At 40.4% G+C, this 12,372-nt stretch overlaps 1 protein-coding gene across 2 annotated transcripts in view; it reads right to left on the reverse strand.

Annotated features, from left to right (window-relative positions):
• Positions 1–3,715: 3,715 nt before the first annotated feature.
• Positions 3,716–12,372, reverse strand: part of LOC140199773 (solute carrier family 22 member 15-like) — an 87,047-nt gene continuing 78,390 nt past the window's right edge. For both annotated transcript variants that reach the window (XM_072262261.1, XM_072262260.1), the window contains exons 11-12: positions 8,893–9,069; positions 3,716–4,449 (exon numbers count right to left, since the gene is read on the reverse strand). In XM_072262261.1, the coding sequence (XP_072118362.1) occupies positions 4,363–4,449; positions 8,893–9,069 (264 nt within the window). In that variant the 3' untranslated portion in view covers positions 3,716–4,362. The remainder of the gene's footprint in view (positions 4,450–8,892; positions 9,070–12,372) is intronic.

Genomic DNA, 12,372 nt, shown 5'->3' on the forward strand with positions numbered 1-12,372 from the left:
AGTCCAACCAAAGGTGTATGTCTTCGCCCTGAATGTCTCCTTCAATGATTGCAAGTCACGGCTGGATACTAAGAACATCAAGTACTGCGGGACTATTCCATCGGCGAATTGCTCGATAGTGGTAGAGCTGGACTTATTGCGTACTGTGGTGCAGAGACATTGCACAGTCCAGAGGAAAATGTATCGTCATGAATGTTTTTAAGGTCACAAGACCCTGTTGGACATTGGTAACAAAATACTGGAAGTTTGGTTCACTCTCTCATTGGTGAGACTGAGTTGCATTGCCTCAATTGTTGCATGGATAAGATCCTAAAACCTCAGTCACCTGTGGTGGTCACAGGCAAAAGAGACACTGGAGCTGGCTGCCCTCCAGTGTTTGCTCAGTGGATGAACAAGCTGGACCAGGACAACTCAGGGACTTCAGCTATATATTTTTTTTGCTCTTTGCTATTCATACTATGTGCTATGCGCAGGGTGTTGTGTGCTGTTGGTAATGTGTTTTGCACCTTGGTTCTGCAGGAAAGCCATTTCATTTGACCATATTCATGTATGGTTGAATGATAATTAAACATATATTTAATCTCAGGCAGTATTATGAGAACTATATTTCATACTGCAGCACTGATATGAATTAGTCAGCCAGTATCAGTATTGCAGCAGCCACAATCATTACCCATGTAGTAGAAAACCAATTACATGCATTTTCAATAGCACTGTAAGTATTCCAGTTGCCTACAAAAAAGTAGGAAGCAGCATGGGTTAACAGCCCCTACTTAGGGCAGTTTAACTTCTCAGACAGCCCAATTTTAAAAAGGTAATCTGCTCTTTTAAAGATTAATGGCCAAAATACCAAAACATAAAGGACTCTGAGACTTATAAAGTTGAACAAGAGCAGCGAAAGAATAAGTTCAAATTTGCGGTCAGTTGTCACTAACGAGTAGGGAGAGTAGGACTACTGGAAGTTCTCTTTTTATTTACCTATTCAGAATAGATTTTTAAACCTCTCAAACCCTAGGATTGCAGTAGTGCAGCACAGTTTACCCAATAACTTGAAAAGCTCATCCGATGAAAGCCACAACATACCTTCTCCTTGGGACTTGATTACTTCAGCATTTCAGATATAAAGATACTTTGGCCTTTGCAGCTGTTCCGTTGCAATCCCAAGGATGCCGTAGAAGTATGTTGCAGACTTTGCCAGGACTAAGTCGTAAATTGATAGGGACTCAAGTTGGTTGGTTGAGGGCAAGGTTGAGCTTCCAGCTGCCTGAAATGAAGACATTGATGATTCTATTTCAGGATTTACCTAGAAATTCCCATGCGTCCTTCTTGGGAAATGGACAGAAGACAGACAACTGATACATTCTGGGGGAAAAAAACCTGCTGCCTCTGTTTTAAAAAAAATCTCTTGGTTCACCTCGTCATTAGGCACCAAAAGAAATTCACTTTTTATTCTAAATAAACAATTACCCTGGCAAGTAAAGGAAGGTTCCTGGCTGGAGATTCCCAGAATCTTTCACAATGTAAATACAATACTTTACACTTATTCCATGTACTGTAGGTGCATAAAATACACCCTTGCTGGGTGACTGCCACTAATATTGAATTTGAGTGACCCATTTATTGATCTTCATACTGCAGTATGTTCCAGCTTGACACAGTCAAGTATGAAGTAAGAATTCCAGTATCTGGAAACACGGACCGCAACTTAATCTAACAGTCATTTGCATTTGACTAGAGACATAGAGAAAAGACTTGTTGTATGTCAAGGCAACCTTGTCTGCTGATTTTTGTTTTGTTTGTAGTCCAGGTGCCAAAGAGCAATTGGCCCTCTGCAGATTTTGACAGATGGAATCCTTTAATTGTGAATAACTGGCATCCAAAAAGGGTTGTACGAGCAGCTGCTAGTCCGGCTGACTACACTCAAAATAAGGAATGACGGACTAAATAGAATTCTGCCATCATCTTTGTTAAGTGTATAATTTATGGAAAATTTTTACCCAAATGTGGGCATTTCTTGCTCTTGGCTTTGTTGTGCAATATATATCAAATGCAACCATGTGTAGAAATTATTTAATGTTTATTAGCTACAACATATGGAAGGTCAGTGGACCCAACTGCCTACAGATTCTACCAGATGCACAAGTTCTTTACAAAATCGATTTAAGTATTTGTCCTCTTAGCTGCTTCATTCTACAAATTTTACTATCAATATTCAAAGTAAGTAATATTGTATCATTTCTTAATGCATGCATTACTAAATGACAATAAACGAGGACTGCGTGTCTTCATAATCTTAAAAAAAATTAAGATTCATACAATGTTTATTTCAAAGATCTGGATTACTAATAAAACAGATACAGTACACAAATGTTACAAAACTTTATAACCACATAGTTCAAATTTCAGAATATATTAACAATTTATTGGATGTTTCAGGATGTCTACACTAAATGTAATCAGCACACATAATACAAACACTATAAGGGGGAAAAAAAACACCAGGCAGTTGATACTTGCATTAGGAATTCAGCTTCTTGTTGTTATAGGATTTGAACCATCATTGTCGAATAAATTATCTGAATTTACTGATTCAAACTAAACCATTGTAAATGAAAAGAGAATAAACCCATTTTTGACCAGAATCAGAAAGATTTGACTACCATGTAGGTAGGTCCATCCAAGCAGTGCACAGGATTACAAGAGAGTCATTGTCAGAGGGAGAAAATGCTCATCACAACAGAAATGAGCATTTTTGCTCACTAGTCAAAGTGCACTATGTTTTTTTCCATGATTTTTCTTTTTTCAAGGGACGAATGACAAAACTACTGTTTCGTAAGAATTTTTGTCATTGTTATAATTTCAATGCTTTATTAATTGCTGTAAGTCGGCACTAGCTACTGAAGATGCAATTTTAGAGCATTTTTCCCCAGAAAGTACAAAAACAATTAAAATGCAAATAATCTGTAATTTTTTATTTAAATTGTTTTGGTCTAGGGGACACCTTGCAAGACCATGATTGCTGTGAATCTAGAAGTTTTAAACTATGTCATTAATCATTTCTCAGTCAGTAAGGATATTGATTAACGTTGCAATCAATATTGTACTTACAAGATAAAAATCTTCTTGGCCTATACAAAAACAACTTCTTGAAATTGGACAACTTTTAAAAAAAAAATTCTCCTTTGGAGATAAAGTCAGGGAATTATTGCCTTAAACAAATAATTGACTTGGTTAGTGTAATTGAAGTCTAAAAACATTAAGGTCAATAATTCAAAATTCAATTTTAAGTACTTTTTCAGCTTTTAAAAATCAAGGTGCTGTTTCAATTTCAGAAAATTTCTCCTTTGGGACCTGGTGAAGAGATGTTTCCCTACTACCAGTGTCACTCATTTCATGAAGCTAGTCTGGGTGATCTTAACCAATTCTTCAATAGATTTGAACCTGTAGCACTAACAATCCAGTGTGAGTTGGCATGAAATTAAATTATAAACTGCTTTTAGAATACTGTGGTGGTGGGGAATCATTGCTTGGGGCATTGGAGAACCATACCATGACTACCAAAATTTCTGTATTCTTGAAGCAGGTGACAGAAGTAGAATATGTCCCATTTTTAGTACCAAATTTGTTTTTCCTCCCCCGTGCTGAAAAACCATCATTATCTTCAGAAAATAAGTAAAATGGCTACGTATACATTTCCAGCAAAAAAAAATATATAAAACACTCCAGTTTTTATTTTCCAGTAATCAACTTGGATAACTTCTCAAAACAGAAATGAAAAGTTTAATTAAAATCTTGTATAGCATCTCAGACATTAAGTATTTCCACTTAGAAATGTACTACTTTAAAGCATGGCAACCTGTGAGACAGGACAGCCCGATAGCTCGAATGTACAGAACTTTTATTGGAAGGTCACCTTACTTGTTTCCTACTGCTGCTTTTGTAAACCTGACACCATAAAGCTAGAAAAGGGTGTTCTCTGCACACAAATGCTCCACAGGCCAGTTCTACTTATGAACTCGGCTTGAATTTGTGGTAGAACCATCTACCTTCTGGGTCAGATATACAGTAAGCCCTAGCATTGTAAGTTGGAATGCAGAAGAAGTTGGATATCAATAAATGTAAAAATGCCACCTAGAAAATGCCTGTTTGTAGAATGACCACACTAACACAAGCCAGGTCCTGCTGCCAAATTCACTTATATTGCTTGGCTAAATCCTGTAAACATTGTGAACACAATAATATCCCAACTAACATGATATGTTTCAATAAATAGATGGGTGTATATGAACACCAGTAAACTGTAAAAGTAAAGTGCTGCTTACAGCTTTTGCATTCTCATAAAACTGTAGAATATTCTTCATGTTATTGAATCAATGCTGTTTCTTCATCGGCATCAAAATCTTTCTCACTCTCACTACTGATGCTTCCTGCATGATCCACAACGCTTGCCTGAAAGTAAAAATATAAATTGCAGTTACATGGAAAAGAGATAAAACAGAGCAGGGGGCTGGGAATGGGGCCAGGAGGTGGTTCAAGAGTATTGAGAAGTGGGGGAAGCAGTCGAGAAAGAGTTCCTCTGCCTGAGCCCACGTGTGAGAGTGAGCAAGGGTGCTTTTGCTTGGTGACACTTGTACTGTACGCATCCATCTATTTGTAAGCATCAACGTCCATTCAGCTGAGCTTGGTGTCCAGTCACCTCGGACTCTTGGTCAACTTGATCTATACCTTATTCTGTGCAGCTCATGTGGCCAAGGTCAACATTCACAGGACTGAAGCCCGATTACCAGTGGGTGGACAGCATCCTTTGCCTGCTCACCATCAGGCTCCAGAAACAGACAATCTCAGTCACCGGCCACCCCCAGGTAATGACCAAGTCCCATTTTTAGCAACTTTGTCTTACTAGTCAGCAAATATACGAATTACTCAATATGGTAACCAATGAAAGGAACAGTTATTAGAAAAAATTACAGTCTTATAGTCATATATACTATAGCACCCAATTAGGCCCTTTGGCCCGTCTAAGCCACGCCAGCCTGGTTTTCTGTTGAGTCCCATCTAATACACCCAGACCATACTTTGCTCCTTGGATGACTGGAATTAGTAGATGCAGCAGTGGGCTGTTGCCGGGGTATCACAGCAACAAACTGCTCCAATCAAGAAAATCAACAGACACAAAATATCCCCTGAAACATCAACAATGGGCCAACCAACACAGCCCTGTAGTTATAGTGCCAGCAGCGCCTTTTGCATTTAATCTGTAGTCACTTAACCAAAGACATGTACTTTAATCCAGGGCGTTTGGTCTTAAGATTGGTAGAAAATATGGAAATTCAGGCTGAAACGTCCATATTTCTACTGAGCTTGGGAACAAATGCCCTGATATGTTGGACTAATGCTGCTGTATTTGTATGTTGACAATGGACTGAATTCTGCAGCACTGAGGTTCGCATTGAGATGAACTATGGATGCAGTGATTAGTGATAGCAGAGAAACCCATCGTCTGAGATGGCAGTAAGCAGAGAGTCTCAAATATCCAGCTGACATTTGACAACACAGAACACAGACCACTAAAGCACAGCAACAGGCTGTTCAGAATACAATGTGAAACTAATCATGTCTGCCTGCACATGGTGCACGTCACTCCATTCCCTTCATATCCATGAAACTATTTAAAAACCTCCTGAATTGGACTATTGTATCCACTTCCACTACCAACCCTGTAAAGGGAATGTTCTGCACATCCCCTTTAAGCCTTCTCTCTTTTAGCCTAACGCTCTGCCGTCCAATCTTCAACAATTCTAACCTGAACAAAAAGATTCTGACGATCTATGCCTCTCAATTTTATAAACATATATCAAGTTCTGACACTCCAGAAAAAACAATTCCAATTTATCTAACCTTTTGTTATAGCTAACCCCAGTAGCAACCTGGTAAACCTTTTCTAAACCATTTCCAAAACATTTCCATTGAAAGGAACTTTGAAATATATCCACATTCTACTTTTGCAGATCAAAACCCTGTTCCCTGACAAAGGTAGCTCCTCTATTCAAAAGCATTATTGCTGTGACGTTGGTCTCCACAGGAATTTGAGTCCAAGCCATTGTATCCCAGAAACGGGACAGACAGCATCTGCGGAAAGAGAGATAGAATTGAAATTCGAGGCTCGAGGTGCTTTGTCAGGAAGCTGACTGAGAGGAAAATGAGTTGGTTTGAAGTTGCAGAGAAGGAGAGGGAGGTATTTATGGGTCAGAGAGAGGAAGTGTTTGTAATATGGTGAGGCCAGGGTTATAGTATCTCAGGTTAGAGGGGTAGTTTGTGGGTGATGGTGCTGCGAGTAACAAGCCTGTGCGAATGGAGAAAAGAAGCACTGAGAGATGAGCAGAAATAACTAATACTGATCAGGCAAGGGGAAGCAATCGTCTGTATTGAGTCTGAAATGCTGAAACATGGCCAGGTGGGTAAAGCTTCAGTTGTCCCCAACAAGCCATAGAACACTGCAGTGCATACAGGCCCTTCAGCCCATCATGTCATGCTGACCTTCTAATCTACTCTAGATCAATGCAGCTTTTAATTCTTAAATAGTCTTCCATTTTTCTGTCATCCATGTGCCCATCTAAGAGTGTGTGCCATGGAGCCACCACTGTAAAAAATCTTACCTCTGACTTACTGCCCAAACTTTCCTCCAATCACCTTAAAATTATGTCCCCTCGTATTATCTATTTCCACTTCAGGGGAAAAAAGATCTCTAGCTATCCACTCGATCTCTGCCTTTTATCATCTTTTATACCTCTGTCAAGTCACCTCTCATCCTCTTTCACTGCAGAGAAGAGACCAAGCACACTCAACCTACCCTTATAGAACATACTCTCTAATCCAGGCAGCTGCTTGGTAAATCCGCATGCAGCAAAATTATATTTCTTTGTGTTAACTATAATCCATAATTTGTCATCTAGGCATAATTTTCACAACTGAGCAAGTGAGAAGGGCTCTGGGGAAACTGAGACACGGCAAAGCATTGTGTGAACCTCAACGTCCTGAAGGAGCGTGAAGGAGAACATGATGTGTTATCCCGGTACCCAAGAAGGGCCAACGGAAAGTCTTGCATGACTACCATCCAGTGACCCTGACCTCACACATCATGAAGACCCTAGAAATGCTGGTCCTGGCTCACCCCTGACCCCTGGTCAGATCAGCCCTCAATCCCCTGCAGTTTGCCTACCAGGAGAACATTGGAGTCGACGATGCCATCATCTACCTGCTTAACAGAGCCTACTCCCATTTGGATAAGCAGGGCAGCATTGTGAGGATCATGTTTGTGATTTCTCAAGAGCCTTCACTACCTTACGGCCTTCATTGCTGGGGGAAAAGCTCCGTTCAATGCAGGTTGGCACTTCCATTGCATCCTGGATAATGGACTACCTGACTGGCAGACCACAGTTTGTGCAGCTTCAGAGCTGTGTGTCAGACATGGCTATAAGCAGCACTGGGGCGCCACAGGGGACTGTATTGCCTCCCTTCCTGTTTACCCTGTCTACCTCAGACTTTAGATATAACACTGAGTTATGTCATCTGCAGAAATTCTCTGATGACTCAGCAATTGTTGGGTGTATAAAGGGAGGACGGGAGGATCAATACAGGGCCCTGGTGGAAGACTTTGTCAAAATAGTGCAAGCTGAATCATCTGCAGCTCAGCATCAGTAAGACAAAGGAGATGGTGATGGACTTTAGGAAGACTTGAGCCCGCACTGTTTCCTGTTACTATTGATGACGAGGACATGGATGTGGTGAGGACCTACAAATAACTGGGGGGTGCACCTGGACAACCGACCTGAGTGGAGCACCAACACAGAGGCTATGTACAAGAAGGGCCAGAGACCTCTTCCTGAGGAGACTGAGGTCACTTGGAGTAAGCAGACCTCTCCTTCACATGCTCTTCTGGTCTGTTGTCACCAGTATAATCTTCTACGCGGTGGTGCGTTAGGGCAATGGCAACAACATGGGTGATGCCAACAGGCTCAATAAACTGATTAGAAAGGCTGGCTCTGTTATAGCAGTTAAACTGGACACACTGGAGGCTGCGGTAGAACAAAGGACCCTACGGAAAATCCTGGCAATTCTGGATAATGTTCCTCACCCTCTGCATGTCACCTTTGCTGAAAAGAGGAGTATGTTTAGTAGTAGACTGCTCCAAAGAGCGTTACATGAGGTCATTCTTACCCTTGGCCATTAGGCTCTATAACGAGTCAAACTATAGCCGGGGAAGTGATGACCCCCTCCTGTTAGACTGTTTGAGGCAACTTACTTTTTAAATTCTTTCTTACTTCTCTTGTAATATTTGTATATCTGTACACTTATAATGCTACTGTGACTCTGTAACTTCCTTTGGGATCAATAAGGTATCTATCTATCTATCACTTCCTGTTAGTCACTACACAACATAATTACCAGATAGTCATGTGTCCCAGAACAGCTCAGTTTAAGAGAAGTACACATTGAGGTTGAATCTGAAGATTAGTTGATTTGTACTAGCTCAATCTGAAACTGTAGCTAACTAGTAGGGTCTGGGACAAACAACTACAGAATCTTTCAGGCTGCTCAGAAGTATTGATCCCTGTTGAAATCCCTCCCCTATAACTAATGCCATCAGAAATAAGACTAATGGCAAATAACAAAAATATTCCCATTGTAAAATTTAAGTTTACACCAAATACTTTTAGTTGAAAACAATGACATTTGTTACTGGTGCAGCAAAGAGTTTCTTCACATTTGGGGTTTTGTATGGTGAGATTTCAGACACCAAGTGGAATTGCGCTCAGATTTGTCTGAGATGAACTGAACAGATTAGCGCTATCCTGGAAGACATCATATAGGTAAGCACACTATTCCATTTACCTGCGACTGATGGGAAACAGCCGCTTCTCCATCTTTGTGCTGTACCATGCCATAAAGGTCAGAGATCTTCTCTGGAACTGGTTTATTCAGCGTTTCTGGCAGAAGCAAACTAAGAATTCCTGCTAACACTCCGAGGATTCCAAACACCACAAAATGCAGTGACGACTGAATGGCTTTCTGCGAACGAGTACAGCAAAAAAATTAATGAAGGGCCAAGAAACACCAGGTCAAAGATATAAATAACACCAGGTCAAAGATATAAATAACACTGGGTATTACATAAAGCAGCCCTACTGAAAGCACAATAGCACCCTCTCCTCTTTACCCATTCACCAATGCCTCTAGTGAACCGTGAGAAAAAAAATCGTAGCCTCAGTCTCTGCTGTGGGCAGCCATCCCATGAGAGATTATTCTATCAGCACGCGGGAGACTTGCCCCATTGTCTGCAATTGCATAGTAGTTCCCATTTTAAAGTTGTGGGACGGCCTTGAACTACAGGCCATTCTGACATTGAGCTTTATGGTTTAGCAGCATACTCAGCTAGAAGTTATTTTCAAGTTATTACAGGAAATTCTGTGGCAGTCTGCATTTCATCAAACCACTTGGATTAACTTTACACCACAACCCCTAAACCTTTTCCAGGATATTCATTTCAAAAAAATCAGTAGGAAGGAGAAAAACAGGAAGGTGGCAGTAATTTACCCTGTTCTCCTGTCCTAACAAGTACATTGTCCCCTGTGTCTAGAGGTGCAGATACCTCACAATAGCTGATCTTTCCCAAAGGAGCATTTTGATCGGATAGAACATCCAACTGAGCAAACCAAACTGGACTTTTATGGTCAACAATTCATCACACAGGATAATTACTCAGCTTTCAGAACTTAAAAAAGGCAATTGCTAAAAGGCAGAGAAACCAAGGAAAGAAATGTTGAAAAAAATTCCAAAGAACTTAGTTTTCAGTGCAAGTAAAATTAAGATTCAAGAAAATATGTCAGTGTTAAATCCAGGTTAAGATACAGCATTGTATTCAGTGATAATTTCTTCTTGCATATCAAGAAATTCATATTCTAGAATGTAACATACTTAACTATATGGTTCTCCTGTATCTATTCAAGGAAAGTTTTAAATTCATGAAACCAAGCCTTTAAGCCACATTTATTATTTATCTTAAGTGTTGTACATAATTAACTAACCTTTTGCAAATTGTTTCTCAGTAAGTTATTGTTTACAAAAAAGTTCAACTTCCACAAAACAATTCATACATTTTGTAACTCAGAATTTTATGTATCTCCTGTCACGTACCCCGTGACGGGAATAAAGAACCAGCAGAGATGGAAAACACTTTGGAGTCTCGTATTGCTATAAACTACTAATAATACAGTAACATAAATGTAAACAGGTTAGCAATGATTATATATAAAAGTAAGTGTGGAATATATATGTATGAAAAAACCAAGCTTCTTTAAGTCTAGGGGTAAAAAGATACAGTCTTACGATGTTGAGTAAAGTTCAGTTCAGTTCAGTTCATGGTATTTAGTTGAATAGTGATAGAGAGAGAGAGAGAGAGTGAGTTGAGTCTTCAGGTGAGCTGATGCCGTCGATCTTCTCGTCGTCCTCCGAAATTCTTTACAAGTCACCGACTGTGACTTTAACCAGGGGGACCGGTCTTCTGTGGTGGAGCTATCACCCAGGCGAGGGTGGACACATAGACAACTCCCCACTGGTCAACCCCTTCTTCACCGATGGAACAGCAATTTGGATCAATCCGCCTGATCGATCCGCCGAAACCCACTTTCTCTGTGGGCACAACAATGTTCATTCAGTGTCCAGATCATGTGTCCGAGGTCTGTATCATTTGACCTCCTACTTATTTCTCTGTGCTGAGCATCACCTGTCATTCAAAGAGTCTCTCCTTCCTTTGTCTGTAAAAGAGTGCACAAGCAGGCAACCTGTCCTTGGAAGTAATATCAACAACCTGCTGAAAATCATAACATCCAGTGTCCATTAATTAACACTGCCTTCGGTCACCATAGCAACCTTCGAGCTGCTCGGTGCTGTCTCCAACTCCAAACTCAGTAAAAATCCAAAGTTACTTCCAATGCCTTAAAGTGACAGTCCACTGTTAATCTTCGTCTCTCTCTCTCTTTTCCAAAAGCAACATATCGGTGGTAAATACCTCTGTCTCTCTCTCCTTTCCAAACAAACCATCAATGATAAATGTCTCTCTCTGTCTCTCTTCAAACAGTTAATAGGGGTACTCCTGAATCCCCTCACACTCCTCAATTTACAAAACTCATGACTGGACACAAGGTCTTTGCTTGGTGTGCTCCTATATACCCAACCCCTTTGACATCCTTCCAAAAATTGTCATGTTTAATGTTAAACAAAAGTTACTGTCAAGTATTAGTAGTAAACTTAGTGATATCTTAATGAACCAAAGATGACAAACATATGGAATGCATAACCTCAGGAATCATTGACTGTATACCAAAGAGACATATAGCATATTGCTTCAGTACAGAAATAATAGGAAAAACTTGAACTATAGTTGATAGCTAAGGAGAACACTCCTGTCATGTATAAACACTTCCCTAGATCAGTTGCATCAAAAAGCTTCTGCACTATAATTTCTATTACAACTTAGATCTTACTGCTTTTAGAATCCAATATAATGAATATTTTCAAGATTATAAAAACAGTGGATTCTGGTTAATTAGGCCATCAGTTATTCGGGGCAGTCGCTTATTTGGGACAACTGAAAGAAGAAAAATTGACAAAACAGCTAGGATTCCCTTTGCTTACTTAGGACACTATGCTTCTTCATTGGGACAGGTTAGCACAACACTTTACAGTACAGGTGACCCAGGTTCATTTCCAGCCGCTGTCTGTGAGGACACTCAGTCAGTCAGTCAACCCCAATCTATCTTCTTCGATCTTGCGCTCTTTTTCTGGCCTCAGCATAACTCAACACAGTCCATTGCCTCACATTATCATACCAAGTGGTTCACTGCCTTCCTCTTTCCCTCTTTCCTTCTATCACCCCTTCCAATAACAACTTCTGCAGTCCACCACCTCTTAACAAGTGCCCGGCATATTCCAGCTTCCTTTTCTGCACAGTCTTCAGCAACTCCTTTTCCCTTCTCACTCTCTTCAACACTTCCATATTACTGACTTTCATCACCCATCTAATTTTCTGCATTCTCCTTAAACACCAGTCGTCATTGTGCTTCCTTGCATAAGGTCCACGATTCGAATCCATACAACAGACTGCTCCAGACATAGCATTTCCAAATTCTACAACATAGCCCAAAGTCCAACCTCTTGCGACACAGCACGTCACTCAGGCTCCAGAACGTTTTACCTTGCAATCTCAATTCTTCGTCTAATTTCTGTATCACATTTCTCACCCTCTGTGACCATCTCTCTCACTCCATGCTCCCGCCACCCCACTAGGAATAGGTTTCCCCTTGTCCTTACCTA

Source organism: Mobula birostris, chromosome 6 (assembly GCF_030028105.1).
Source record: "Mobula birostris isolate sMobBir1 chromosome 6, sMobBir1.hap1, whole genome shotgun sequence".
Taxonomy (NCBI): Eukaryota; Metazoa; Chordata; class Chondrichthyes; order Myliobatiformes; family Myliobatidae; genus Mobula; species Mobula birostris.